This window comes from Clupea harengus, chromosome 2 (assembly GCF_900700415.2).
Source record: "Clupea harengus chromosome 2, Ch_v2.0.2, whole genome shotgun sequence".
Lineage (NCBI taxonomy): Eukaryota > Metazoa > Chordata > Actinopteri > Clupeiformes > Clupeidae > Clupea > Clupea harengus.
In genome coordinates, this window is record NC_045153.1 from 28494151 (window position 1) to 28521101 (window position 26951).

The window sequence follows — 26951 nt, forward strand, 5'->3', positions numbered from 1 at the left end:
TGACAGTTTAGGAAACTTAGCATCTCTTTCTTCTCTCAACGTGTCCAACCTGGCATGCAGTTATGACACAGAACTCTCTCTGTTCTGTTCTGGATAATTTAATCTGTGTGTTTGGCCGTCTTTCTAAGTACTGCACTGTGTGTCTCTCTCTGTGTCTGAATGGCGGCTGTGGGACCTACCTTTGCGCTCTGGTCCTCTCCTCTGCTGTCCGTTCACGGGCTGGGGTGCTCTCCTCTGACCCCAGGGCTTAGTTAATTAGCATTCTGTGTTGCTAGAGTGGAGTGGAAAAGGATCCCAAATCTCCCTCAGTTGAGTTGCCCAGTCCCTCCCATCACTGATTGACTGGATTGAAAGGCTGAATGTTTTCCAGCGTCTCTTTAGTGGGCTTTGGTGGGCTTTTGTGAGCCATGGGCAGGCTAATGGGTGGTCAAATCCCCTGCCACTCTCACTGGGAGACCTGGCTGCCCACTGTGACAAGCCAGAGATGAAAAGCTTCTGTCTTTACAGCTGCAAATGTGATTCGATTTGAAGGCATAGATGAAGGAAACAGGCATCCTCAATGAGGCAGATGTGATTGATTTGACTCAGGGAGAGGAGTAAGGAAATCCCTTCACACATGAAGATCTAATCTGGGCTCTGTATTGACTATGGGTGGTGAGAGGGGACATTTTGGTGTGGAAATGACCGGTTCAACTTTTTGAGTGCAAAGAGCTGAAAGTCAGAGAGCTGAGTAAGCAGGAGATGACATAAGAGAGTGGAGCCAAAGAGCAGGGAAGGGACAACATCCAATACCAACTCAAGAACCCAAGACTGCACTTCCTCAAGAACAGCCTGAATAATTGATGTGCTAGATGAAACTCTAAAACTGGTTGGAAGGCCACTTTCTAGCACAAAAGACAAGGAGAAAAAAGTGCCCAAAAGTCACAGAGCGAATTCAAGTTTGAGAGTGATTGCACTGTACACTTTTGGAAGCACATTCACTACATTTGGCAAGTGCACATTACTCTCTAGACTTTGGCCTACACCAAGGTGTCTGGGAGACAGAGAAGGTGTTGCTCACAGACGTTCCTTCTGCCACTCGGCTAAAGTAAATATTGACCTGTCCACTAAACGTCCGCATTGACAAAGAGGTCAGGGAGCTTTAATGGAATGATCAATGTCCATTAACCCCTCAGTAAATCAATCCGGCGCAAACAGGAGGGTCCGAGCAGCGCCTCTCCGCGTTTGTTTTGGCTTTGCTCTGGCACTCAGGGGCTCCTGGGCCCGGGGCCACGTGTTGGGTCTGTGCCGGGCTCATCCCAGGGGTCTCCGATTGCGCCGTGCTGACTGATGGGACCCGTCCGGCCAAACGAAACTCTGTGTTCTTTCAGCAGTGGGGTCAATGGGGGTTGTGCAATGACTGAAGCCTGGGTACTGGAGCTCAAGTGGCTCCTCAAGGGGTGGACTCAGATGAGCTGCTACAGTGCCGTGTTGCATAATGTCTGAGGGTGAGGGTATCTGTTTTATTAGGCATTTTTGGAGTTGATGTTGCTGTTAGTCAGTCTCTTTAGGCCTGCATTGTCTTTTTGTCATTGACTGTACATGACTAGAGCATGATTGAATGAGTGAATTTTAATATTGAGGTTACATATGCTTTTTATTGACTGTTTGTCATGACGTTCTACAAAGGGAACAAATGTTAAAAGACGATAATCAGGCATCTGGAATCTCATCTCATAAACTGGACCCTGTGCCCTGTGCCTCCATATTTGAGTTACCTTCTGATCTGAGAAGGGGGCGGGGAGAGCAGCAGATGTGGGACATCAGAAAAATTGGCAAAAGGCTCGTAATTGCAACATCTGGATTTACATAGGCGAATGTTTGCAGTTGTAATGGATTTGCCATGCGACTGGCAGTTGTCGGACCAGATCTTGAAAGGAGCCCCAGTCTGCTCGGTCAGGACACATTCCCTATCTCAGTGTGAGTGTGTTGTATGGCCTGGCTCAAGCATACCGCAGGACAAGGGTGGAAAAGTGAAACTCTGATTGACAGCCCAGAGGGAGAATTGCCACCCCGCTCTCACTACATAAAAGGGCATTTAACCCTGTTGAGGTGATTTATGGGGGTAGTGTTGCCCTGGCCCCCCATTTTTCCCCGGGCCCAGGCCCGGCCCTCTGCACGCTTCACTGGGCAGACCGGCCCTGTTCTCCCCCACCGCTCTCTGGAGCTGCTGTCTGGAATGTCTCCTGTCCGAGCGTGTTTCGGCCCTTTCTTCTCCCACTCTTTTTTTGAATTCTCTCTTTTTCTCTCTTTCTTTCTCTTTGTCTCGCTCTTGTACCATACCCTTTGTTTCCCTCTAATCCTCTCCCTTCCACAATGCCCTACCTCTCCCTTTCCAGATTTCCTCAAGAGCCATCGTAGTATCTGTAGTGTCGAGGGAGGGTCATTATAAATCTTCTACAACATCAGTCTTTCACAAGGGCTTTTCCACATATTCCTATGAAGTATAGTTTGGGTTTGGCTGACGTCCCCACACATTCTCTCCTCTCCTCTCTCTCTTTGCGACTTCTGAGTAAGGTCTTCCTGATCTGTGTGACGAGCCTGCAGGGAGAACTAATGCTGCACAGCATCCCATGTAGGACAGATATATGGCAGGCTGTTCCTCACCTGTGGTGCAGGCTTGTGTGTTTGTGTGTGTGTGTGTGTGTGTGTGTGTGTGTGTGTGTGTGTGTTGGCTGAGGAGGGTGTAAGGAGATGCACAGGCCCCTGGGTCTCTGAGGCAGTTCCTGTCACTCATCGGGACTTCATTTAGGTCTTGGCAGAGCCACTGCACGCCGGAGCTTATGTGGGTGGGGGTGGGAAGGGGGTGGGTTTCGATGTTGAGCACATGCTCCTCACTCGCTGTATCTAACGTCTGCTGATTGTTCCCGTCTGTTTGGTTACGTAGTCTGTCTGCGCGTTCTCACTGGGAGCATTGTTCTGCTGTTGTTCTAGAGTGCCAGTCGCCGTTGGAAACAACGGGGATGCAAACGATCTCTGATAAACAAGATCTTAATGAACGCATCTCTCGGACCAGATGAACTGTGCGTAACTCTGGAATTTATTCTATGCGTCATTTTATGAGTGAATGTCTGTATGACTCAGTGAGGTGAGGGAATCCTGCAAAAATGTTCTTGCTACCCGCAATTTAGTTAGACGAGTTACAGTGCATACGTCTACTGTGTCATAATGCCAGGGTATTCATCATCAGTTCATTTTCTGTTCTCAGCACAAAACAGCTTTTGTCTTCATGTGTTATGTGCTTACTATGGGATCAACCTTCTGACCCTTTCATTCATATCGCAGATATTGTTTGAATCCAAGGGTGGATAGAAGGCTGTGGTTAGCCTCAGTTTTGCAGGAGTAGATTAAGCCCGGGGCCTGCAAGCTCTCTGGAGGTGACTGAGCACAGGATGAGGGTGCCTGGCCCCCTGCCCAGGTGCTGCTCGGGCGGGAGGGGAGACGGCTGCAGCTCAGGGCTCTCTACCCAAGGAGAGGAGAGGAGAGGAGAGGAGCGAGGTGTGGAGGGAGGCCTGTTTGTCATTAGGAGTCTGGGACTCTGAGGCCCCCCTGGCCCCTCTCAGTAACCCCCTACACCACAGTTCCGAGGGTCTCAGGAAGGACCCCCTCCACCGACGCCCACAACCCCAACCAGCCCTCCTGTGTTTGCTTTCTTTGTTCGAACCTCATTGATCTGTCATGCTGTTTATGGTATGAAAGTCGAGCGGGTAGAGCCATTTGTGATTTCCCCCGAACGTGCACGTGCATTTGTGCGACCCTTATTAAATGAGCTAACTGCTCCGCTCCTTCACTCCATCATCTTGCAAAACAATACTGTTTTGGCCTTGTATGGAGAGACTTAGCCTAAATATGCACACTCACACACACACTTATTACACACAGATTTAAATTCACCTCAGCCAACAAAGACATTTTTAACAGTGCAGTGGGGTGCAGAGGGCCGTATGCGCCTCAGCACATGCAGACGTAGTTACTCACAGCCCCCGCCACTTTGGTCAGAATGAGGGGCGCAGGCGTCCCGTGTTCTTGCATCAGCACAGCCCATCAAAGCATTTATTCATGGACGTGCTTGCCGCTGAGATTGATAGTCTGGCTCTTCCATTAATAAGCTGACAGTGTACCCAGGCTCTCTCTCTCTCATGCACTTGGTGACTCCATGTTCCCAACAACCTGTGGATGTCATTCTTTATTTTAATATAACACTGTAGAGTCCCAGCTGTGTCCCTGAGGGGTGTGTGTTGATATGGGTGTTGTGAGGTGTATGGGCCCTGGAGGACCTCTGAGGGAGACTCTTAATGTAGTGCTAGACGCTGGCGAGCGGTGCTGTCTGATTTACGGTGCAGGCCTGCGCCATTCAGGGAGGTCTGGCTCGTGTTTGGAGAGCCTCTCCTCGTTGTGGCTTTTTCGGTCTTCATCATATTACAACAACAAAGGCCAATTCAGAGCTACGGTGGAGACAAAACAGTGTTTTTGCTTTCTACTCAACTTTTTGTTTTCAGGAATGTGTAAATCATTGGCAGTAGGGAATGGCATAGTCTTTGTCCTTGGGATCCTCACTCTGAAGACAGCTTAAAGGCTCTCTTTGTTGATCTTTCTTTTACGCAACATCACTGCACAATCTGATTTTTTATGCCCACTGGGCTCAGTGAGAAGGAGCTGTGACACGAAGCACCCCCAGCTCTTGAGATCAGATTGAATTGAATTGGAATCAACATGCACTCAAGCCAGGTGGGATTTGGAGATGTTTAGCAATATTAAGTACATTTGAACTCTTATGAACTGCCGTACATGTTTGTGATTAAGGCATTGGACATGGTTTTCTAAACCATGCATGTGCCATGAAATACCATTATTGCAGTGTAATGAAACTGGACGCCCACTCTTGATTTAATCTGCATTTTTTCGCCCTGTGAAATTCTCTTCCGAGCTTTGAGCTGTGGAATATTCACAGTATATGACCTTGCTTTGTTTTTCTGGGAAGAATTTGTCATGCATGTGGAAAGTTCAACATCTGCTTAGCTCAAAAAGTAGCAATCATCAGCACCATCATCATCGTCATCTTCGTCAACAATAACATTCCAATCTACTACTGCGGGCGGCATGTTTCATCACATTTTACTACATAGGCCCTCAAGTTCAATCTATTGAAGATCTATTGGCTCCTTTTACGCTGAACTAAAAATTGAAGGCAGGGTATAAAACAATGTGTTATTAGAACGTAAGAAAATCCCAAAGGATTGGATAGTGGAAGAAGAAAAATCTTTTTTGCCTGCAGGAGGGAGCGTTTTATTTGATTGCCCACAGTGGGAACTTCGTGCAGCAATCCGAACTTCAAAGATACAGTATATGAGGTTTTCATATCAAAGAGTCATCGGGCATATGCTTTGCACAGATTTAACGTATATTTTGCTCCGGGCGCCCCTGGCTTTGTGACGGCTCTATTTGCATTCATGGCTGCTGATGGCTTGTGTAAAGAGAGGGATTTCTGGCTCCTGGCTTGACTTTTAAATTACTTGAGTAATTTCCTCCTGTGAATACTTTACCGTGAACTCAAATGCATTTTGAATAGATGTAGGATCAGCGAAGGGGGGGGGGGGGGGGGGGGGAGTTGCAGAAAGAGAAAGAGAGAGAGAGAAATAGAGAGAGAGAGAGAGAGAGAAATAGAGAGAAATAGAGAGAGAGAGAGAAATAGAGAGAGGAATTGCCTGAATGCCTGAGGTGCATTTTTCCATAAATGAAAAGCAGGTGACGGTCCCACGTGAGGCCCTTGGACGGAGGGGTCACATTCCTGCTCCCCTCTGTGAAGCTGAGGGGTAGGGAGGTGATGACGGGCCACCTTTCTCTCCTTCAGTGCCGACCCGATCAGTCCCGTCCCACCCCACTAATGCGTCCCGCATCTCTGTGCTCAGGCCTGCATGAGCCTCCTCTTGCCTTTCGTTTTCCTGGGGTGGATACACCAAACATGACCCTGAACCTCTCTCACATTAGCAACCGTCTAGTCCCATCCATTGTCTTGAAGACAAATGTTTGTTTGTCTTTCAGTAGCTTGTTTCCATTGGCACAGTTGATATATTGATAAAGCATGCTAACAATTAGGTTATATGTTAATATGTAGGTTTGGAGAATTGACTCAGCCCTTTCAACAGCCATGTGGCTACCACTGTCGAGACCTCCAATTAAAGTTAAAGCCAACGCTTCCTCTGCGGGACAAAGGGACCTTGTTTTAAAGAGCGTCGGCTGACATCCTCTCACAATGCCTCGGGGCTTGTCCAAACACTGATCTGGAGAGCGGCTCCTCAGTCGGCGGCGGGCGAGCGCCTAGCCTGTGACACGGCCATTGTGGGAAGCGGTGGAGCGGCCGTGCTCTCTACTTGGCCGGGGCTTCAAGGAGGGATTTATGTTCACCCTGGTGCAGCAGACAGCGTGTGAATGAGGACTGGAGAGCCATCCGGTCAATGGAGGATTTAGTGTGGAGTGTGTGTGGTGTGTGTGGTGTGTGTGGCTTTGGGGGAGGGTGTGTGTGTGTGTGTGTGTGTGTGTGTGTGTGTGTGTGTGAGGGCATTGTTAGGCTGGAGCTGTGGCTGCAACTTTGATGTGAAGTAGAGGGTGAGGTTCTCGTAGCTGCACTCTGCTACTTTTTGGCAGTCAGGCACATTCACCTGTTTTGTTCATTTGTTGTATACATTTTTAGTTTCTTGAATGTGACAGAGCCTTCTCCCCTTGCCCATTCACCCATCCATAATAAACTGCATATGGAATGATTTTGCAATGCTTTGTCACCAGGGAGTCCTCCCTGACGGCATTTAGACAGGGCCATGGCGTAAGAGCCAGATATATGATGAGAGAGAGAATACAAAAAAAGGCTTTGCATTCTGGGAGCAAATCTCTGTCTCTGTCAGACAGCTTCCCATGGTGGGAGGACGTATCAGGTCTGTCATCAGTCTTGGCTCTGCAGGGGGAGAGCAACGGCGAGGGCTTCAGGGCCTGAGGAACAGGGGGCTTTATGGGAGGAGGGTGGTCCGCTGGGGTCCTGGAGCTGAGTAAACACATTAATCATAATAAATCTTCTGCGTTGCCTTGTGTTACCTGAGTGCCAGTAATATAAATGTTTGGGCCATGTCGGTGCTCCAGAATTGTTTGGACTGGGGTTGATATCGGTTAATTAGATTCAGATGTGGGAAGACATTGTTTTTTTTTTCGGTCCTTGTTTGAAACTCTTGAATGGACAGACAACATTTGCCCCCTAAGCGAAGCCAGGGAAAGAGTTCCAAGTTTGCTGACACAAACGGTTTGGGCTTGTTTTCGGAGCAGTTTCTCCAAGATCACACTGAGCTCTATGCAGTGCTGTAAATGACAGTCATTATGTTTTCAGCGGTTGTCAGTGCTTATGCCGTGGCTCAGCTTGTGGGGTCTCAGTTTGTGTGAACATGTGAATATGGTTTTGATAAGAGGCCATAGTTAGGGTTCAGATGATGTCAACGGAGGATGTCCTCCAACTCATTCGCAGATACCAGATTCATATACCAGATATATATACACACACAAACACAAACCACCACCATTTTTGGATGTCACGAAACATGTTATTGTGAAAATAGTTCACAGTTAATCTCTTTACACTGGAATTAGGCCAAAACCTGACACATGACAAATGAGTCCAAAAGTGTGTTTCAAATTAAGGCTGTGGCATTCCTTGTTATTTTCTATGTATTAGTGTGCCTACGGACATTTAAGGTTTAACATTTAAGATTGAGGTTGCAACAGTTGTTTTCTTTTTCAACTGACTGACTCGCGCCAGGAATTCCTGTATGTTGTGTTTCTAGGATACCCTTCTGAAGAGATTTTCAGCTCTGAAACCTTTTCGGGCCATTTCTGCATACATTTGTTTTCACTTTGACAATGAATTCATCATAGGCTCCATCACTGATCAATGGTCAGTACTCCTCAATGCCATGTTAATGATCCTCTTATCACCAGACAATCCCCGGTCATCCCACTCAGTATCCCATTTCACCAACACCATGTGGGGGCTTCGACTGCATCACATGACCATAGAGAGAAAGAGAGAGCGAGAGAGAGAGAGAGAGAGAGAGAGAGAGAGAGGGATGTGGGTTAGACATCCTGAACGTGTCTGTGTGGTTGTGGGGTCGGGCAGAGGGGAAGAAGAGGGAGGGGGGCGAGGTCAAAGGTGAGCCGCCCCTGCTGGGTAATGTTTTGTGAGCCGAAGAATAGCGGCCTTGTGAAAGAAAACACAGCGATGGAGAGGAGGTGGGGGTGGTGATGTCTTCCCAGAGAGGCCGGCCCCCTTTTTTGGCCTGTGCTAGGAAGATGAGGGGTGGGCGACGGGTGGTGGCAGGGGCGTGGGGGCCGGATGATGACTTAACCCACATATGCATATAGATTGCTCTAGATTGAGGCTTTCAGGTAAATTAGGGGCTTCACCCTTCCCTTCCTGCCCCGTCTCAGCAGATGGGAGGGAGCACAGCAGACTCAGTGTCCTGCTGCTGGTGGCTCTGTGCACATGGCGTCCCAGATGCAGAGCGCTGCTCCGAGGGGGGGGGGGGGGGGGGGGGGGGCTCCACCCTGCTGGGCTCAGGAGCATCCGGCCTGACGAGGCTGGCCCACTGGGCAGTGGACGAGAGGGAGCCATGGGCAGAGGCTGCTGCCTGGTAGGACTGAGGCTCAGTCAGTCCCGCAGTGAAGAGCACACAAGTTCAAGTACAGCGCCCTAGGCTTTGCTCATGCTCATGCTTTAGATGCCAATCACTATGAAAGGCTGTTATGTAATGCCATGTTATATTGTTGAGCTTTGGAACCGCTCCTCTCAGGAGAGAATGAAGATGAAAGATGAAAGGCTTTGCTGACAGGGACTGGAAGCTGCCATCTACTTTATGACAATGCAGATGGTAGTGAGGACGTGAAGGATGGGAAGAACAAAGCGGTGCACCTATATTACCGCACTCCTTTCCCACAATTGTGTTAACACGGGGAAATGTGGAAAAGCACTTGGCCTCTGCTTCAACCAGAGGATGGCAGATGATTTGCTGCTCTAATGAAAGGACCTGCAATTGACTTTAGCCCAGATGTGTCGTGAGCAGATTTGAGGGCAGGTTGGGGAAACCCAACCCCCTCATGGGCCATTTGCAGCACTTCTCTTCAACGCATTATCTGTCTGTTATCAAGACTAGAATTGGGTTTTACAAACTGTAAATTGTTTTAGGATTTCAAACAGGAGGCTATTATTTGTGTGTCATGGGTTGTTGTGGTATGAAATTAAACAGGGTTTATTTTAAATGTGTGTGTGTATTGTTGCACAGTATGCCAACACTGAAAACAACCATTAAAAAACAACAACAACAACAACATAGTTTTATTATGTCAATGGCTATAGAGTGTGCAAACAACCGTTGTCATTTTGTATGCTGCGGATTAGCAATTTTGCACATTCCAGTTTGTTAAAAAAAAATATATGAGTAAATGTATGGGGTTTTGGAAAACCAACCAAATAATGCCTGTGGTAGTTAAATATCTGCTTTATTCTGCTCAATAAAATGCATGTGTATGCCGTCTCCGTACAAACTTTAGACCCATTATGCTTTATCTCTAAAACATGTCTGTTGCCATCCCTCTGCTAACAGTGAAAATCAACGGACTACAAAGCAAGTCACTTAGCTATTGCATCACTGATCTCTAGCTTTACCAGTCGGGGATCACAAGTGTTCTCACAACAATCAGTTAACTTAAGTAAACACATTGATTACCTAAGGATTTGATAGCCACACGCGCTAGCTAAGAAACCTCAGGGTGGGGGTTAAGAGTTATAGTCCATCTCTTTTCTGCTTTCGCATATTAGTAGCAATATTATTTTTAGTGAGTTACAAAAGATGTAAAATGTAAAATGCTCTAGAAACTTCCGGTCAACTTTCACACTCTATTTGATCTGTCTATTTATTGCTATTACGCTGTAAAGGTGTTATGGGAGCAAAACGGTAAAGTCGAACTGTTCATCTATCCTCAGCAGACCTAATAACATAATCTTGTGCCACGGCTCCAGCATGAATGCAAACACAAGATTCCCGTCTTCCCTCCCCCCTCATTCACTACATTGGTGCCCTTTCCCATTGATGTCCCATTAGTTAATGTCCATGCCATTTAACATCATCCGCAAGTGGTTGTGATCACTTTCAACCCAAGACTGTCTTTTATTAGTGAGCTGATTTTGAGAAATGAAACACTGACTATGGCTAAGAAAACTGAACTCTGGTATTAGATTCCGTTCCACAGTCTGAATATTAACAGTCTGGAATGTTTTTTTTACCATGTATCTCTACTACTAATATCGAAAGTATTGAAATTCATGACTTGATATTGTATCGAAACAAAAACTTTATTATTGTGACAATTCTTGTCGGTCTCTCTCTCTCTGTGTGTGTACCAGAATGAATGAATGAACTGAGAAAATGAAGCAGGTCTGTCTGAATATGATCGGCCCCTCTCTCTCTCTCTCTCGTGCACGTGTGCTATCTCTCCTTCTCTCCTTCCCCTCTCTTTCTCTCGTCCTGTATTTCTGTCTCCTTACTTGTCTGCCACAGCCCAGAAGGAAAACAACTTCTGGGAGTGAGGTTATGCAGCAGGAATGTTTCATGTAGCTGAAAAAGCAGGCCTACTGGGGATCAGTGTACGGCGGCCATTATGGCTCTGCACAGTAAAAGCTGGGTCAGGTTAAGAGGAGCTGTGCTTCAGTGGGTTTTAAGCGACCACTCCTGGGTTTTAAACTCTGTAATTTAACTTTTCTTTGGACATACAGGGCTGGGGTGGTGGTGGTGGTGGTGGTTAGAGAAATCCCAAATGTCACAGGAATTTGCATAGTTTTCGCCAGCCAGGGTACAGACTCTCAAATAAGAGGTTCTTTTGTAGGACGGTGCATTTTATGAGGTTCCACAGAAAGGCTATTCTTTGTCTCGAGGAGGAGAGCGTAGACTACAGTTCAGTTTGGTCCAAAGCCTGTTTCAGTAATTGTTCTCTCTCAGGTACCTTGAAGAAAAGGAGAGCAAGATGTCTGTGCAGAACTCTTACCACAGAGACAGTGTGTGCAGACAGTTGCTGGTAGCGCAGCATGTGATGCCTGTGTTTCCATCCAGCAGTGCTTCTCTGGGGGACAGTGTGCACGATGCAGGTGTGCAACTCCCACACCCAGAATACCATCCTGACCGTTGTGTCTGACTGTGTGTCTCTTTTTCTTCCTCTCCTCTCTTTCTCCCCCACTCTTTAGGTCATCTGCTTTGTCTTCCTCATATTCTCTTGCTTTCAGGTTTTTCCTCTTACTTTCCTTTGCTCTGTCCTCCTCTATGTTTTTTTTTTTCTGTCTGTTCTCTCTCTCCAGCCCTTGGTGTCTCTGTGCCAAGTGTGAGAGACACACCCCCTCTCTGCTCCTCCTCCTCCTCCTCCTCCTCCTCCTCCTCGTCTAGTGCTCTGAGCAGCAGTCTGTGGCACGATGCCAAGTCTCTCTGGCCCTCTGAGTGCAGGAGGGATGGGACAGAGACGTGTTCCTGGAGAGAGAGCTGTCCCCAATCTTCTTTAGCTAGACCTACACACACACACACACACACACACACACACACACACACACACACACACACACACACACACACACACACACAGACACACACACACACACACACACACACACACACACACACACACACACACACACACACACCTACACACATACATTCTGTATGCGGGGTCCAGGCCTGGCGCGTGAAGCATTTCATTAGCTAAATGAGAGCAGGGTGGAGGCAGGGAGGCCATTGATATCCAGAGCTCATTCTCACACTAATGCATCTCTGCCTGGATCCATTCTCCCTAGAGATGGACTGCCATGACCTGCCAGGCCTGGACCCCGCATACAGAATGTAACTGTGTGTGTGTGTGTATGTGTGTGTGTGTGTGTGTGTGTGTGTGTGTGTGTGTGTACGTGCATGTGTGTATGTGAGGGTGTGTGTGCGTCTGCTACAGGCGTGTGGGATTCACCAGCTACAGCTCTGTGCAGTTCCTGGTTCCTGGTCCCTGGCCCAATGCTTTCACTGCAGCTGTGAGTGAAATGGCAGCGCGTATGCTACTGGTATTTGGTCGTGATTCAACTGAATCTCATACTGTATGTGAATTCCTTTTTGAACTCTCCTGAAGCTTCCACTGCTCTCCCAGTTAAGAATCACATAGGGGTTCCATGTGGCCTTGCAACAGCTACACATGTGTGCACAAATGCGCATGAACACACACACACACACACACACACACACACACACACACATTCCAGCCTGGGATAGTTGTTATCCCATGGAAACCACATCTGAGGCCGGCCCTTGGTGCTGTGGATGAATTCCAGGTGGGGAGGGGGTGGCTAAGTGGGTGTATGATGGAGGTGTGTCTGACAGAGGGGATGGAGCGTAGTGGGGGCTACCCCTGCCTTGCACTCGGAGTGTTGCTGGGACGGTGTGGTTTTCGGCAGGGAAGGGCAGGGCAGGGCAGGGTAGTGTAGTGCAGGGTGGGGCGGGGTGGGGTGGGGTGGGGTGGGGAGAGAGAGAGGGAGGGAGGGAGGGAGGGGGGGCCACTAGGAGCCTCCCTGATCGACATTCTCCAGGCATCCTGTGCAGTGCCACAGCACTTCCTCCAAACCTCTTAGGTCTGTCTAATCAATCAGATCACCCCCTCCCCCCTCTGCAACACACACACACACACACACACACACACACACACACACACACACACACACACACACACACACAGACTCACACACACACACACACACACACACACACCAAGCCCTGCTCCCCACTCCCACCAAGCGCTTACTACAGCCCCAGAAGAAACCCTCCCCGCTTCCTGTGTCTGGGGCTGGGGTGAGGGGCTGCGCTGGGGCTGCATTGTGTGGCTGTGTGGATGGCCAGGCTGAATGGAGCGGAGCGCTGTTCCCAGGGGCTTATCGTCTCAGCGAGGGGCTGTGTATTTAGTGACGTCGGCTGCAGGGGTGGGGGGTGGTGGGGTTTGTATGTGGGTGCCCTGCTTTTGTGCCAGTCCCAGGATTGAGGCATCTTTTATTTATTTTTTAAAGAGGGTGAAGAGGTGGGGGGTGTTTGTATGGTTGGCAGAACTGCCAGCTTTTAAACTAAAACGAGAAGAAGATTCTCTCCATCACACCCTCTGGAATACAAAGGAGACGTTTACACCCGATGTTGTCCCCGCTCTGATCTCAGGCGCCATCCCAAAGGGCTCCCGGGGACCTCCAGTGTGCGCAAACAAAAAACAAAACGCGGGAATGCCGACGCTGCTTCTAATGAACGGAAACAATTAGGGGTAACAGAAGAGCTCCGCTGCATTGTCTGGGCCATATATTTGCATAGTATTTGAGGATAAACAAGGAGGCTCGGCCTGTTGTTGGCGCATGGAGGCCGATGGTGGAACATGTTCTGTTTGTGTGACTGTTTTTGCGAGCGAAAAGGATGATTAGAGTCATAAAAGGAGGCTTTATGGCTCTGTGGTCGCTGCCAGCCATCTTAGCTCATCATTAATGGGAGATGAAACATGAGGCTCTGCTGTGCTGTGAACGCCCCCCCCCAAAATGGACCAAAACAACTGATGCATGACACATGGTGGGCCGGAGGGAGACAACACAGAAATGTTTTGCAGGATGGCTCTCCTCCCCTACGTATAAACTTTCTCTCTTTCTCTGTCTTTCGTCTCTCTCTGGTCTTTCTCCACTTTACACTCTCTCTCTTTTTCTTGATGTCTATCTGTCTGTCTCTCTTTTTGCCTGTCTTTCTGTACATATGTCTATATCAGTCAATCTCTGTCTGCCCATCTATCGGTATTCTCATCTATCTGTCTACTAGAGGGAAAGAAGACAAGTGGTTTCCAGGGGTTTTCATCCTCAAGCTGTGTAGAGCTGAGCAAACTGACTGAAATATGTTATGTCCTTGTCTTGTCTCGTCTCTCTCCCCCTCTCTGCCATCCTTTCTCTCTCCCTCTCCCTTTTCTCTCTTGATCTCTCTCTCTCCCCTCTATATTTCATCTGTCTGAGGGAAAAAGCAGTCAACTAAGGATCAGTCAGGAGAACATTTAAAACCTATGTAATCACTCTGGATATGATAAAGTTGTAGTTTGGTGATTTAACAGGAATGCGTGCCATGGACCTCTGCCAAAGAGACAAACGTTTTTGTATCAACAGCTCCAATCAGATCAAGAGTATGGGGCGGATGAGTTCCCCTCGGAGGCCCCGAGATCAGCGTTGCTATAGCAACTGTATAAACGGTCTGCCTAGGTGGCCTATGGACCAAAGGCAGCCATGGAAACAGTTCCGTATTTCATCTGTGGTGAGATTAAATGTGTTGCCAACGTAGCTTTTGATGTGTACATTACAACAATAAATTATTGTAACGACTTATTCGTGAACTTTGGCATAATGTGCAAAACCCCTAGTCCAGCACGTGAGTCATAACATCTGTGGCTTACAGTAATATTTGGATAATAGTGGTAGGCGGTTGTGAACTCTTTGTAAAGGTGTCTTTGTGCAGATTTGTTTGGTATTGTTTGTCTTCTTGTCATTGCGTACAATAACACTCGGACATTCCTTCCACAAATACGCGCTGGCTTAAGGCTCCATTGAATGTCCTTGTTACAAACCATTTGCTTTAAGACCAGGCTGAAGAATTCTGCTTTAAAATCACCCCTCTGTTGCACTTTTTGGGAAGGTCTTTCTGAATGGTCTCTTTTATGGGACATTCCCTGCTGTACTCCTCAAGTTATGAGGTACAACTAGGGATGCACGATACCACTTTTTTACAAACCGATACGAGTACGAGTATTTTTATTTGTGTACTTGCCGATACCGAGTACCGATACCGATACTTCTTAGATTTGGTCTCCATGAAAGTGCAATTCATTTGGAGGCAGATTTTATTTTATCCTCTGCAGATTATGTCAAGCCTATAGTACAAAATTAACAGAAGGCTATCCCAAGCCAAAAATAAACAGAGCTTTCTGGTTTTAACACACAAAAAAGCCTTCAAACAGACAATATCATCACATTAGACAAAATGCAAAAATAACCAGATAAAGGCAATTCAATTGGCTGCATAGTTAACAACACAGTCTGCTTAACAAAAAGTGAACAGAACTATTACTGGATTAGCACTAGAGCACATTTCAGTTACAAAAGGATCAGAAGAATCTCCTGCTCAAGTACACAAACAATCACTTAACCTATGTGGCACAGTCTTTCTCTCTACCTCTCTCTCTCTGTGTGTGCGTGCACGTTTTTTTCTTTTGCAAGACGTCAGTTAAGATTGGTTGCTTCGGTCTTGCGCCACTAGCATCAGTGAACTCTGTGTACTTAGCACTGTGGTGCGTCTTCAGATGTTTAATCAAATTGCTTGTGTTAAACAGAGTACTTTCCTTTCCGCCCCTCGACACCGTAGCAGTGCAGATCTTACACTGTGCCTTACTCCTGTCGTCGTCATTTATCTTAAAATGAGCCCAAATCGCCATTAAGGCAGCACAACGGAATTGCTAATCGCTAACGAAATGCTAGCAGCTAAATTTAGCGAAACCTGTATACTGAAATACTTTGACACTATGACAAACTTTCCTAACACAGTCAAACATCAAGCAAATGCAACACAAGACGGCAAATAAGCTACTTACTAGTCTGGCAGAGAATGGTAGGACAGGTAGGACAATAAATCACATTTTGTGTCAGCATAGCCCGGCCAGTTTGATGCAGTGAAATACTGATGAGTGGTATCGGTGCTTGGTATCGGCAATTCAACAACGAGTACGAGTATTTTAACGAAGTATTGGCACCGATACCGATACTGGTATCGGTATCGGTGCATCCCTAGGTACAACTGATGGACACACACACACACACACACACACACACACACACGCAGAGAGACCATATCAGGCAAAACCAAGCAATAAACAGACCCCTAGCCCTGGCAGGTGATGGCCTGAGATTTGGCATAGGCGGGGATCTAATCTCCGGCAGAGATGCCAGCCTGGCTCCTTCCCCCTGCACCGTCTCTTGCGATAGGGCGCTCACTGCAGGGACAGACTCACGCATAGCTCAATTAATTGTTTTTGGCCTAACGAGATTAGGCTAATCACATTTGGTGGTGCCGAGGCATAGCCTAGCAGCGCAGGAAGAAGGGGGCGGTTGTGTGCCTGCTGCCACATCACGTTCAAGATCATTCACCGTCCCTCCGCACACACACTACCCATGTGTAGCACGCGGCTCAGGTGCAGCAGAAGACAGTGGACGCTAAGTGTGATGACACCACCCAGAACACGCAGACTGCCTGGCAGAAGTCCATTCCACTTCAGGTTCCTGGAAGGTTCTTGTCACAGTGATTCTGTGTTCAGGTTTAGGTTCATAATTGCATTTGTGTTTGACCTTTTGTTAATGTATGCGTTTGATGGTAGGTGATCACTGCACATGGAGACACGGCGGGTACCGAGTGGGAAAGACAAACGGAAGCACAGACAGACAGACAGACAGACAGACAGACCGATGGATTGATAGATAGGTAGAGAGAAAGAGAGGTGAAGCTGAGAAAGAAAAGAGACAAGGCATAATACGTGTTGACCACGGGAGAGAGGAAGTGAGAGGACAATGAAAGACAGTGAGACAAAGAAAGCAGAAACAAAGAGAGCGAGCACGAGAGAATGGCTCCAAGATGACACACCAGACTTGCCGTCCTATGAGAACCAGACTCGGGGATTTCCTGCCCCAGCCGGCCGACGACTCAGCCCATAAATCTGCCCCTGTGCTGAGCACGGGCTCAGCCAACGGCCCAGGAGCATCTGCAAAACCGCTTTTTGAGCTCGACGGCTTTGCCTGCCGCGCGCCTGAATGCCTAGGCTCTCATGCCTTGGCCCGTTTCTTTATTTCCGTGCCACGGTGAGGACATAATTACCGCTGACGCAAGGCCAGGCTGGAAACCCACTAGGGCAGCGCCACCGCTCTGCTCCGGTGCCCCGTCCCCGAGTTGCCCCTCACCCACCCAGGGCCTCTGTGCGCAGGCAGCCGGGGAGCCCCCTCTGCTAGGTGCTGAATGTGCCAGCCACATGCCATGTCAGAGGCCTGCTTCGTATTCCGACTGGACGGATGCCCGACAGGAAAAGGAGAGAAAAAGGCCTGGCTCTGGACGGGGCTCCCTGGCTAGCAAGGAATTCAATGCGCCCTCAGCAGAGTTTTATATATAAATACCCCTTTCTGCATGTGGTTTGCAGGAGACCAGCACAGACTCACAGGGCTGTCTAGTTTGGTAGAGAGTGGCTTGAGGCGAGTTTTCCATCTTCTGAACAGCATTCATCTGCGTTTGCTATTCATTTTGAATTTGTGCTTGGAATATAGTTATATGGAACTTTTATATAATTTTTTGTTAATGTCTGTTATATTATATAGTGTGTTTTTATTGAGTTCAGCTATGAAGTCTACTTGTTAGTAAATGTGAACTAGCTTTGTCAGTGCAGGCCTTAGTAAAGTAGTCTCAGGCTTTTTAGTTGTCTTCTCTTAGCCAAATGTGAAATGCAAGCCAGCTGAGCAAATACTTGCAGGAAGTGATGTCACTCCGGCTGAATCACCAAAAGCCGTCTGTTTAGCTGAGTTCAGGGGAGAGATGAACACCGAGGGGGAGCTCTGATCCTCGTTCCCATCGAGCCGACGCTCACAGGATGAGAGGGGCTGAGAAATCAGTTTGTTTGGCCTTTCTTTTCATTCCCTTTCTTTTCTCAAACCTTCTTTAACCCCCCTCCCCACACACACACACACACACACACACACACACACACACACACACACACACACACACACAAAAGTCCAAAAGCAGACAGGAAAGAGAGAGAGAGTTGGGATGTAATTGTAGAAAAGAAAAACAGTGGGCCTCAGACAGGGGGTCTTTTCAGGGGAGCTGCAGCCGCTGTCAGTTCCAGATCCCCTCCTGTGCCTTACACTACACACCTGTACGCCACACGGGCCCACAGAGCGGGAGGGGAGGGGGAGGGGGAGGGGGATGGAGATGAGGTGGACACAGTGTACAGCTATGTTCACGTTGTTCCCATGCAGCTCCACCTTGTTCTTGGATGGCCTCTGGTTCCCCCCTCGCTCCTGTGTCTCTGAGGGGGAGGCTGGGTTGTGTCTGAGGTGGCCCTATGTGTGTTGGCTGCGGAGGCGCTGTGCTGGGTCAGACTGTCTGCTGTGTGGGGAAGGAGCTCAGGTTTGAGCCCTCGGTGCAGCCGTGGAAAAGGAGACTTTTAGCTAAACATGGCTCTGAATGCAACTCATTCCCTTTGTACCTGAGATGAATCATTTCCTAGGGCCCTATGATTTTCGCGATGCAGAAAATGCGAATGCAATTCAGAAATTCAAACAAAGATCATGGTTAAACACAGTTAAATTGCACGGAATTTGACAAAAGATTAAACAGAATTTGGCAACAAAAAAAAACTAAACTACTGATCTACAAAGGGTCAATATGGACTCTCTCAGTGAAAGCACAGTCTAGGATTGAACACTTTATGATTTTTTCTTTACACAATGTATGAGTGTTTCTGTGTAAGATCTCCTCCCTGCCACATCTCCTAATCCCCCACCCCTATGTGAGGAGCGGAGACACACTTACAGCATCACTCAGGATCATTAGACAGCAACAGCAGGGTAGCAGGCAGCATTGGCTCATGGATCAAGCCCCCCATCCATCCCTCCAACCTCACATTTAATTAGTCCTCGTAATGAGATCTTCGGTGATATCAGGCTCCATTGGGATGCTGCTCAGGCACCCGGGCAACAGTCAGTCGGTGGGCGTCTATACTCATGAAGGGTTCTCACAGTCGGACCTCCCTACAGAAGCTATATTGGGTTGTGGGGGAGTGAGTTGGGCTGGGTGTAATTGGCAGTGCCTGATTTATCTTGGTGCCTTTTTCGAGGGCCACGTGTTTTGAGTCAGTAGTAATGAAATTCTTAGCCATTTTCCCACTGTGCTGATCATACATGGCACCCTTAGCTAATGGAAGTTGTGACCTGAAAGAAAGGGAGGGTGAACTAATCAACTCTGTATGTTTTCTCTATTTTTTTCTCTCTCTCACAGCCGGAGGATTTCGAAGCCGTCCACTCCCACACCTTTCGAGTGAAGACGTTCAAGAAGGGCAAACAGTGTGGGGTTTGTAAGCAGACCGTCAACAAGGAGGGACTCATCTGCAGAGGTCAGTGTGTATACCACACACCACACACAGCACACCATCCCCCCACAACCACCCCCCTGGCCACGCCCCAGGGGTCGTCGCAGGGCACATCTGCCTGTCTGTCCTGATAGATGTGCTGCTTCCGGAGAGGGGAGGGGCACAGGGTCTGTGGCCGTCTAAAGTGGCAGCTGGCTGGGAACGAGTCTGGCAGTGAGCCCCTGAAATCAGCCTCATTACTCAACTAATGAAGTTAAATAGTGAGAGTGCGACTGTTGGGCAGTGTGCTTTGGTGGATGTGAGTGAGTGTGTGTGTGTGTGTCTTGTGTTCTGCTTTGTGTGACTTGAGGCTAAGGGCGCGGAGGGAGAGGATGAAGGGTTAAACATAGCCAGAGAACTTAATTAGCTCTCCATTATGGCATCATGTTTGAGTTTTCTAAAATGACTGGTGTGTTTCAGTGACAGGGCACCCCAGGACAGAAGTGGTAATTGTAGTCAGTGAAACAGAAGCTGGGATGTCATCAGTAGGGCCTAAAAAATGCCCCTTAGGCGAATGCAGTACCCATGTGCTGAAGCTGGGAAAATGGGCAGTGGAAGTGGCTGCTCTGTGCTGATAGCCCTGGACTCTGCCAGAGTCTGTGATAACCAGGTGAAGTGGAAAGATGCTTGGCCTGGCTGGCACTGGGATGAGGAAAGCTTCCCCCCCCCCCTTTCCCTGCCTCCTGGTGTTGCTGGCCTCCCCAGAATAAAGCAGTGTCCCTCCTGGTGTGGCTGGCCTCCCCAGAATAAAGCAGTGTCCCTCCTGGTGTTGCTGGCCTCCCCAGAATAAAGCAGTGTCCCTCCTGGTTTCGTTCACCGTTGTGTGGAGCTCTGCATGTGGCACAGTGGATTCCTCTTTTCCGCTGGAAGTGAAGCAGCGGTGGGGCAGGAAGAGGAGAAGAGACGTACGCCAAGCAGAAACAAGCGGGGCTTGTGTGCAGCACAACACACACACACACACACACACAAACACACACACACACACACACACACACACACACACACACACACACACATAGACACACTCACACAAGCTAAAAAGCACTGTTCATATTTCTAAATTTGTTTGTCCCAAGATCGCTATCGCCCCGCTCTGCATTTGAGCACGTGTTGTATAAGGCTCTGCCGCGCCAAAGAAAATCCTTTTGGGGGGGAGGGAGAAGGGATGCGTGGCAAACGAGCACTAGCCAAACCTCTGCTTCTCCTCAAGCTGGAGCCATCTAATGTCTTGGCTACCACATTAAACTACTCCGTACTTCAACTACTTCTCTGGCTAATCACAGAAGTAGATTAGCAGCACATTACACCTGCTATAGCCTTGAGGAATCATTGTGCTGCCAGTGAACTGTGGTGACAAGCAATGGTGATTCAGAGCTGCACCTTAGGGCGACAGGGCCACCTGATTCACTTGTCTCCTCAGCATTTAGATCACTCCTAACTAAGTTAAGTTCTTCGTGTTCTTGTTAAGGCAAGCTATGTTGCTAAATGTCTTTTGAGATTAAGGTTTTGTTACATTTCCCAGAGGGGTCCTTCCTAACATTAGGTTAGCAGGATATACTTAATTAGGATGGCAGGCGTTGCCCTGTATGCTATGGCTGTTGATGATGGTGTTATCTGTGTTTGGGGAACAGCTGGGTGCCATTGATCAGTAATTGCCAATCCGCTGAAGCCGGCCACGGAATCAATCAGGCCTCAGGGGAACATGCCTCTTCATCAGCCGCCCTTTGTCTCAGCCTGTGGCTCTTCATTACTGGCCAGACCAGCAGGTTGATAGTCCCTCCGTCTCAGTGTTTGTTTACACAGACCACTGCTGTGTACCTGAGGGCAGTTTCAGCACCACCTCTTCACTGGAGAGCTCCTCATGTCTGCCATGCTGTCAGTCTGCTCATCAATCTCAATCAAGTCTTTATACACACACACACACACACACACACACACACACACACACACACACACACACACACACACACACACACACACACACACACACACACACAGACACACACACACACACACACACACACACACACAAACACACACACACACACACACACACACACATACATACATACATACATACACACACACACACACACACACACACACACACACACACACACACACACACACACATTGGCAGGCCCTAATTACAAAAAGAGCAGAGACTTGATCGTTGATTCCCTGCAAGGGTATTCTTTCATCTGTTTTCCAATTATTGCTGTTTTATCTTCAAACTTTCAGCATTTCAAACTTTCACTTTTGTTCATGGGAAGAATGTTTTATACTCCTGTAAATATATCAGGCGTTTGGACAAGACACTTGACAAGTCTGACAAATGAAACATCACCCACTAGTAAAAGGGTTTGAAGGCTGGTGGTGGTTTATGTGAGCCTATATAGGACTGAGCCGTGCTGGAAGAGAAAGTGGGTAAATGAGAGAGATGAGAAGGATGACCCAGCCTCTTGGCCTCTCTGTGCGGTCTGTGGTAGCGGCTCAGGATCTGGGCGAGACACATCTGAAGAGGCTGGCCAAGGCATGACATGTTAAATTTAGCTGTGCTGCTATATATCCTAGATAAGAAATCATGCCACAGAAATAAACAGGCCAAAGGGAAAGATGTGTACCAAAGCTGTGGCCCACAAACAAACCAAGGAAATGGAGCACCTGAGATAGGAGAGAGAAAGAAAGAGGGAAAGGGAGAAAGATAGACATAGAGAATGAGAGGAGGAGAGAGAGAGAGCAAAAAAAAGGGAGATGATGAAAGTAGGAAAGAAAATATGAAGAGAAAAGGCAGACATGAAAATGAGAGGAAAGTGAAATAGATACTGGAGGCCACTGGCTTGGTGTGGTGAGCTCTCTCTCCTGTGTCTGAGCCCCAGTCACCCTCCAGGCCTGTTAGCTCCCTCCTGTGTCTGAGCCCCAGTCACCCTCCAGGCCTGGATGACAACCTCTCGCAGGGAGCAGATTTAACATCAGGACAGCTGATATCTGACAGTGGCTTAGCCGGGTATCGAGCCTCACTGATGTATTGCCCATAACAAGGGGAGTTCAGGGCTTAAGGGTTGATGGCAGGCTGTTGGCGGGCCTCCCCTCCCGCCGGAGACGGCCAGGTCCTCAAAGTCAGAGCCAGCCTTCATCTGGATTAACCCGATTTACGAGACAGGTCGCCTTTATGGAGAGCACAAAGGGGAACAATAGAGACTCCCTGGAACAACAGTGTCCCGGCTCAGTTCTGGGGGGGCGGCACACCGAGAAGGGCCAGAGGAGAGCCTGACCCGGCGCCTGAGTCTTGCCTGAGACGCATCGCTCGGTGAAACTCATCTGAATCTCATCTGAATCTCAATGTCACGGGAGTCCTTCTCCACAGGTAGCGCTGCCCCAGTGGTGGTGTGAGTGGGGCTGGACTCAACGAGTAGAGGAAGAGGAAGAGTAGATTGACTTAATGTGGGGAATGAAATGAGACCAGATGGATGAGTCTGGCTGTGGGCTCAGCAGTGATGAAGGAACACTGTGTGTGTGTATGTTGTGACTGAAATGATATTGATCTCTTTGAATGGCTGTGCTATCGGATCTCCTAGTGTTTGTACAGGTCAGGACACTGCTTAGTAGGCGCCTGAAGCTGTGTCAGAGATCTTGTTTGGGTCGACTGGCTGCATGTCTGGGTGCTGTGGCTTAAAATAAGAGCAATAGGGACAAACTTCATATAGGAATTATTTTCCAATCATAATATTTAGCTGTGATTTTGCCTCCCCATGTAAATTGTTGACGGGGACAACTATAATTGAATTAGAAAGCTGACCTAATCCCCCTCCCGTGTTTACTAACACACTCATACATACACACACAAACACACACGCACACACACACGAGGGTACGCACGCATGCACACGCATACACACAGACACGTGGAGCCAGGCAGTTTTTTTTTTCCAGCACCTGCCGCCACATCCTCTCCAGCGTTGCCAGGATGTGGTTGCTAGGCTTCGAGACAATGGGCGCATCCCTGGCTGACGCAGTTTGGCAGCCAGCTGGGCCACATGGACCCCCTGGAACGGTGCGGGAGCGGGCCGTGGCCGTTATCAGGGAAGTGTGCGGACGGAACGCAGCGTTCTCGTCACCCTCGTCTGCACGTTGCCTGTGAAGTGAGGTCATCTGATTGTTTTCATTCCAGCGACAGGCGGTTGCCCGTGGGGAAACTGACGGCCCCTGCTCTGTCAGAGTGAAACCAGCATAACCCTGAACATGAGTCATGCACACACACACCCACACACACACACACACACACACACACACACACACACACACACACACACACACACACACACACACACACACACACACACACACACACACACATACACACGCACACACACACATGTATTTGCACAGGCCTGCACGTGCACATGTGTAGAGACAGCTATATACACATGCAAGCATGTGTGCACACACATACACACATGCACACATTCATTGTACAGAAAATGTGCATTCTGATCTGCACATTTTGGTCAAATGTTATGCAGACAGGGACACACACACCAATCCTAACATATGCACATTTTGTATGCAAATACAGATACAAATACACACACACACACACACACACACACACACACACACACAGACACACACAAACATACACACACACATGCATGACTGACACATGATCACACTATACATACACTGAAACTCCCATCCATTCCTTGGGCGCTTTTCATTGATTTTGCACGTAGATTATGCGAGCCTGTATAAACATTACCTAAGCCTGTGCCACAGCAAGCCAGAGGCAGCGAGTGCTTTAGTGCTTTAACATGCATGTAAAAATAGCCCTTCTCTTGATTTCACCGGCATTCTGTCTGTGCTCCAGGGTTAGGCAGCCAATGTTATCCTTATTCAGGAAGAAATGGACTCTCTCTTCCCATATCACCTTGACCTTTTTAGGCTATTTGGAGAGAGTTCTGTATTGGAGAGTGATCTGTACTTTAAATGAGCCACACACACACCACACACCCAGTCACGCTCTGGCAGACACAGTCACACACACACACACACACACCACACACCACACACACACCACACACCACACACACACACACACACACACACACACACACACACACACACACACACACGCACACACACACACAAACACACACAATACACATACATTCCTACCCATACACCACCAGACAAAGTCACATATAAATATTTATACATGGGCCTACAAATAAAACTGAAAATAGCATTTATGCATTCTTATGCTCACACACATACCATTATAAGCACACAGAAATATGCTCTCTCATATAAACACAGACAAACACAAACATATGTATGTGTGCTTCAGTGTGTCTGTTAAACTCAACTAAACTCAACAACACCACCCTTGACAAACAAAACACACACACACACACACACACACACACACACAGACACACACACAGACACACACACACACACACACTCACACACACACACAGACAACATGTACTGACTTGATCACAGCGTACCCTCAGCTCAATTAAACATACTCGTGGAGCTCCCACCCACAACTCTGGATTTCATTATTGAAACTAGATAGGCAATTGGAGAAAGCAGACCTCCGCCAAGGCCACATTCTCCGTCTTGCAAGTGAAACATAATTTGTGGATCCACCCCATGATTCGGAACCGCTCCAAAACTGAACGGGTTCTCACTCTGCCCATGCTACACCCTTTCACCAAGTTTCATGAAAATCGGGCTAGTAGTTTTCCGTAATGCTGCTGACAAACAGACAGACAGTCAGACAAACAAACAAACTGCACTGAAAATATAACCTCCTTGTTGAAGCTAATGAGATGAGAAGATTGGTGCGCACAGCCATCAATTTTCCCAGCCTGTCGGATGGCCCTAATATCATCATCTTAATCAGTTAAGCTGTGTCGCTCTGGCTTGCCATGGAGGCTCGGTCTATTTATCGAGTTAGAGAAAGGATATTGGAAAGCCCTTCATATCCATTCCTGTTTATTTGGCTTTCCAACCAGACCGGAGACAAAGGCTGGAGAGGTTGTTGTGAATTGTTATATAAGAGTACTAAAATGGCTGTTTAGTTCACATGAAGTCATTTGGAATTAAATGTCAGAGGGCTATAGGATGTATATTACCTGCATGTGTCCACGTGCTGTTTGAAAGTCAGTCTGTTTTCTTGTGAAGCATGTGTTAGAGGTTTGGTCAGAAAAAGCATAATTACTGTAATGCTGCCACCTCCTGGACCACGGAAATAGTGTACAATTTGCTTGCTTCAGTGTTTGTTTACAAAAGATAACCTGATCGCATGGTTGAGGATGACTGAATGGGAGTATCATTTTTCAACATCCAACATTTGTCTCATGCAGTTAAGCAGTTGTCCTGTTTATAGGAGAAAAAAAAAACCTCTCTCACAAGGCTTTTCAGTGCTTTGGTGCCTTAAGTCTGTACTTTGTACTTAAAAAAAGACAAAATAATTTCAGACTGTTTAGTTTGCTGCTGAAAACCCTCTTTTGTAGTCTTCAACGTTTCTCACCTGAAATAGACTGTACTGTCACAAGTCACAAGTCATAAGTTCATACTACCACTAGAGGGCGGTAGAGGACAGTGGATTGTTCCCCCAAAAGTCGAAGAACAATGTTTTCCCTCATCCATGATTTGGATTCTTTGAGTCAGATACTGCATATGCAAGCCAAACCTGAAACTTTGATTTGATGAATAGTCTTAGCCGTGCCATAGGAGACTAAAGTTTTGTCTAACCTCACACTCCCCAGAAGAGTTTCTGCATCGACCACCATCCCTTTCAAGTCAACATTGGGATGTACTGTGTCACACATCAAGTGGAGCAGCTGTTTCAACAGATGTATTTCTTGATTTATTCTGTGCTTACATGCAGATTTTGGAGTGGGTTTTTTAATCCCCCAAAATTCAGATATTATTACGGAGGACTTACGCTGAAGAGCTTGGAGCCATGCCTGCTTCTCACAGCGTAGACCAGATGAGCATACTAGTGGCTTTGAGACTTGTTCCACACAGGATATTATAGTTACCCTAAATGCCTTTACGGGAAAAGCTCACTCTTTGTCCAATAAACTTTTTTTTTTTTCTCAGATGTACTGTAAAATTGTTGCTGAGCGAACGGAATTGATTTGCTATCGAAACACTTAATATGCTTAACGAAGGAGGTGTAGGCATTCCCAACCCAACAATCTCTTAACATTAAAAGTGGGTTGATGATGGTGTGCATCTTATCTCATGCACACACACACACACATCACTGAGATTTCGCCTCCCTCTCCATCCCAGAGGAGTTTGTGTTTGTATGTGTGTGTGTGTGTGTGTGTATGTGTGTGTGTGTGTGTGTGTGTGTGTGTGTGTGTGTGTGTGTTTGTATGCATGTTTGTGTGTGTGTGTGTGTGTGTGTGTGTCTGTGTGTGTGTGTGTGTGTGTGTGTGTGTGTGTGTGTGTGTGTGTGTGTGTGTGTCTCATCACATGTGAGGACCTCTGACAGCTGGGTGCTTATTGAAACAGATGCCCTGCCTGCTTGTGCGCTCCGTGGGCTGTGTGTGTCCATGCACAGCGGTAACACCGGTAATGGGCCTCACATGGGTCTGGCGTGTGTGTGTGTG

The 26951-nt window shown here is 47.8% G+C and overlaps 1 protein-coding gene across 3 annotated transcripts in view; it reads left to right on the forward strand.

Annotated features, from left to right (window-relative positions):
• Positions 1-26951, forward strand: part of tns1b (tensin 1b) — a 143048-nt gene that overhangs the window by 18370 nt on the left and 97727 nt on the right. For all 3 annotated transcript variants that reach the window (XM_031559936.1, XM_031559925.2, XM_031559930.2), the window contains exon 2: positions 19188-19302. In XM_031559936.1, coding sequence (XP_031415796.1) covers positions 19188-19302 — 115 coding nt within the window. The remainder of the gene's footprint in view (positions 1-19187; positions 19303-26951) is intronic.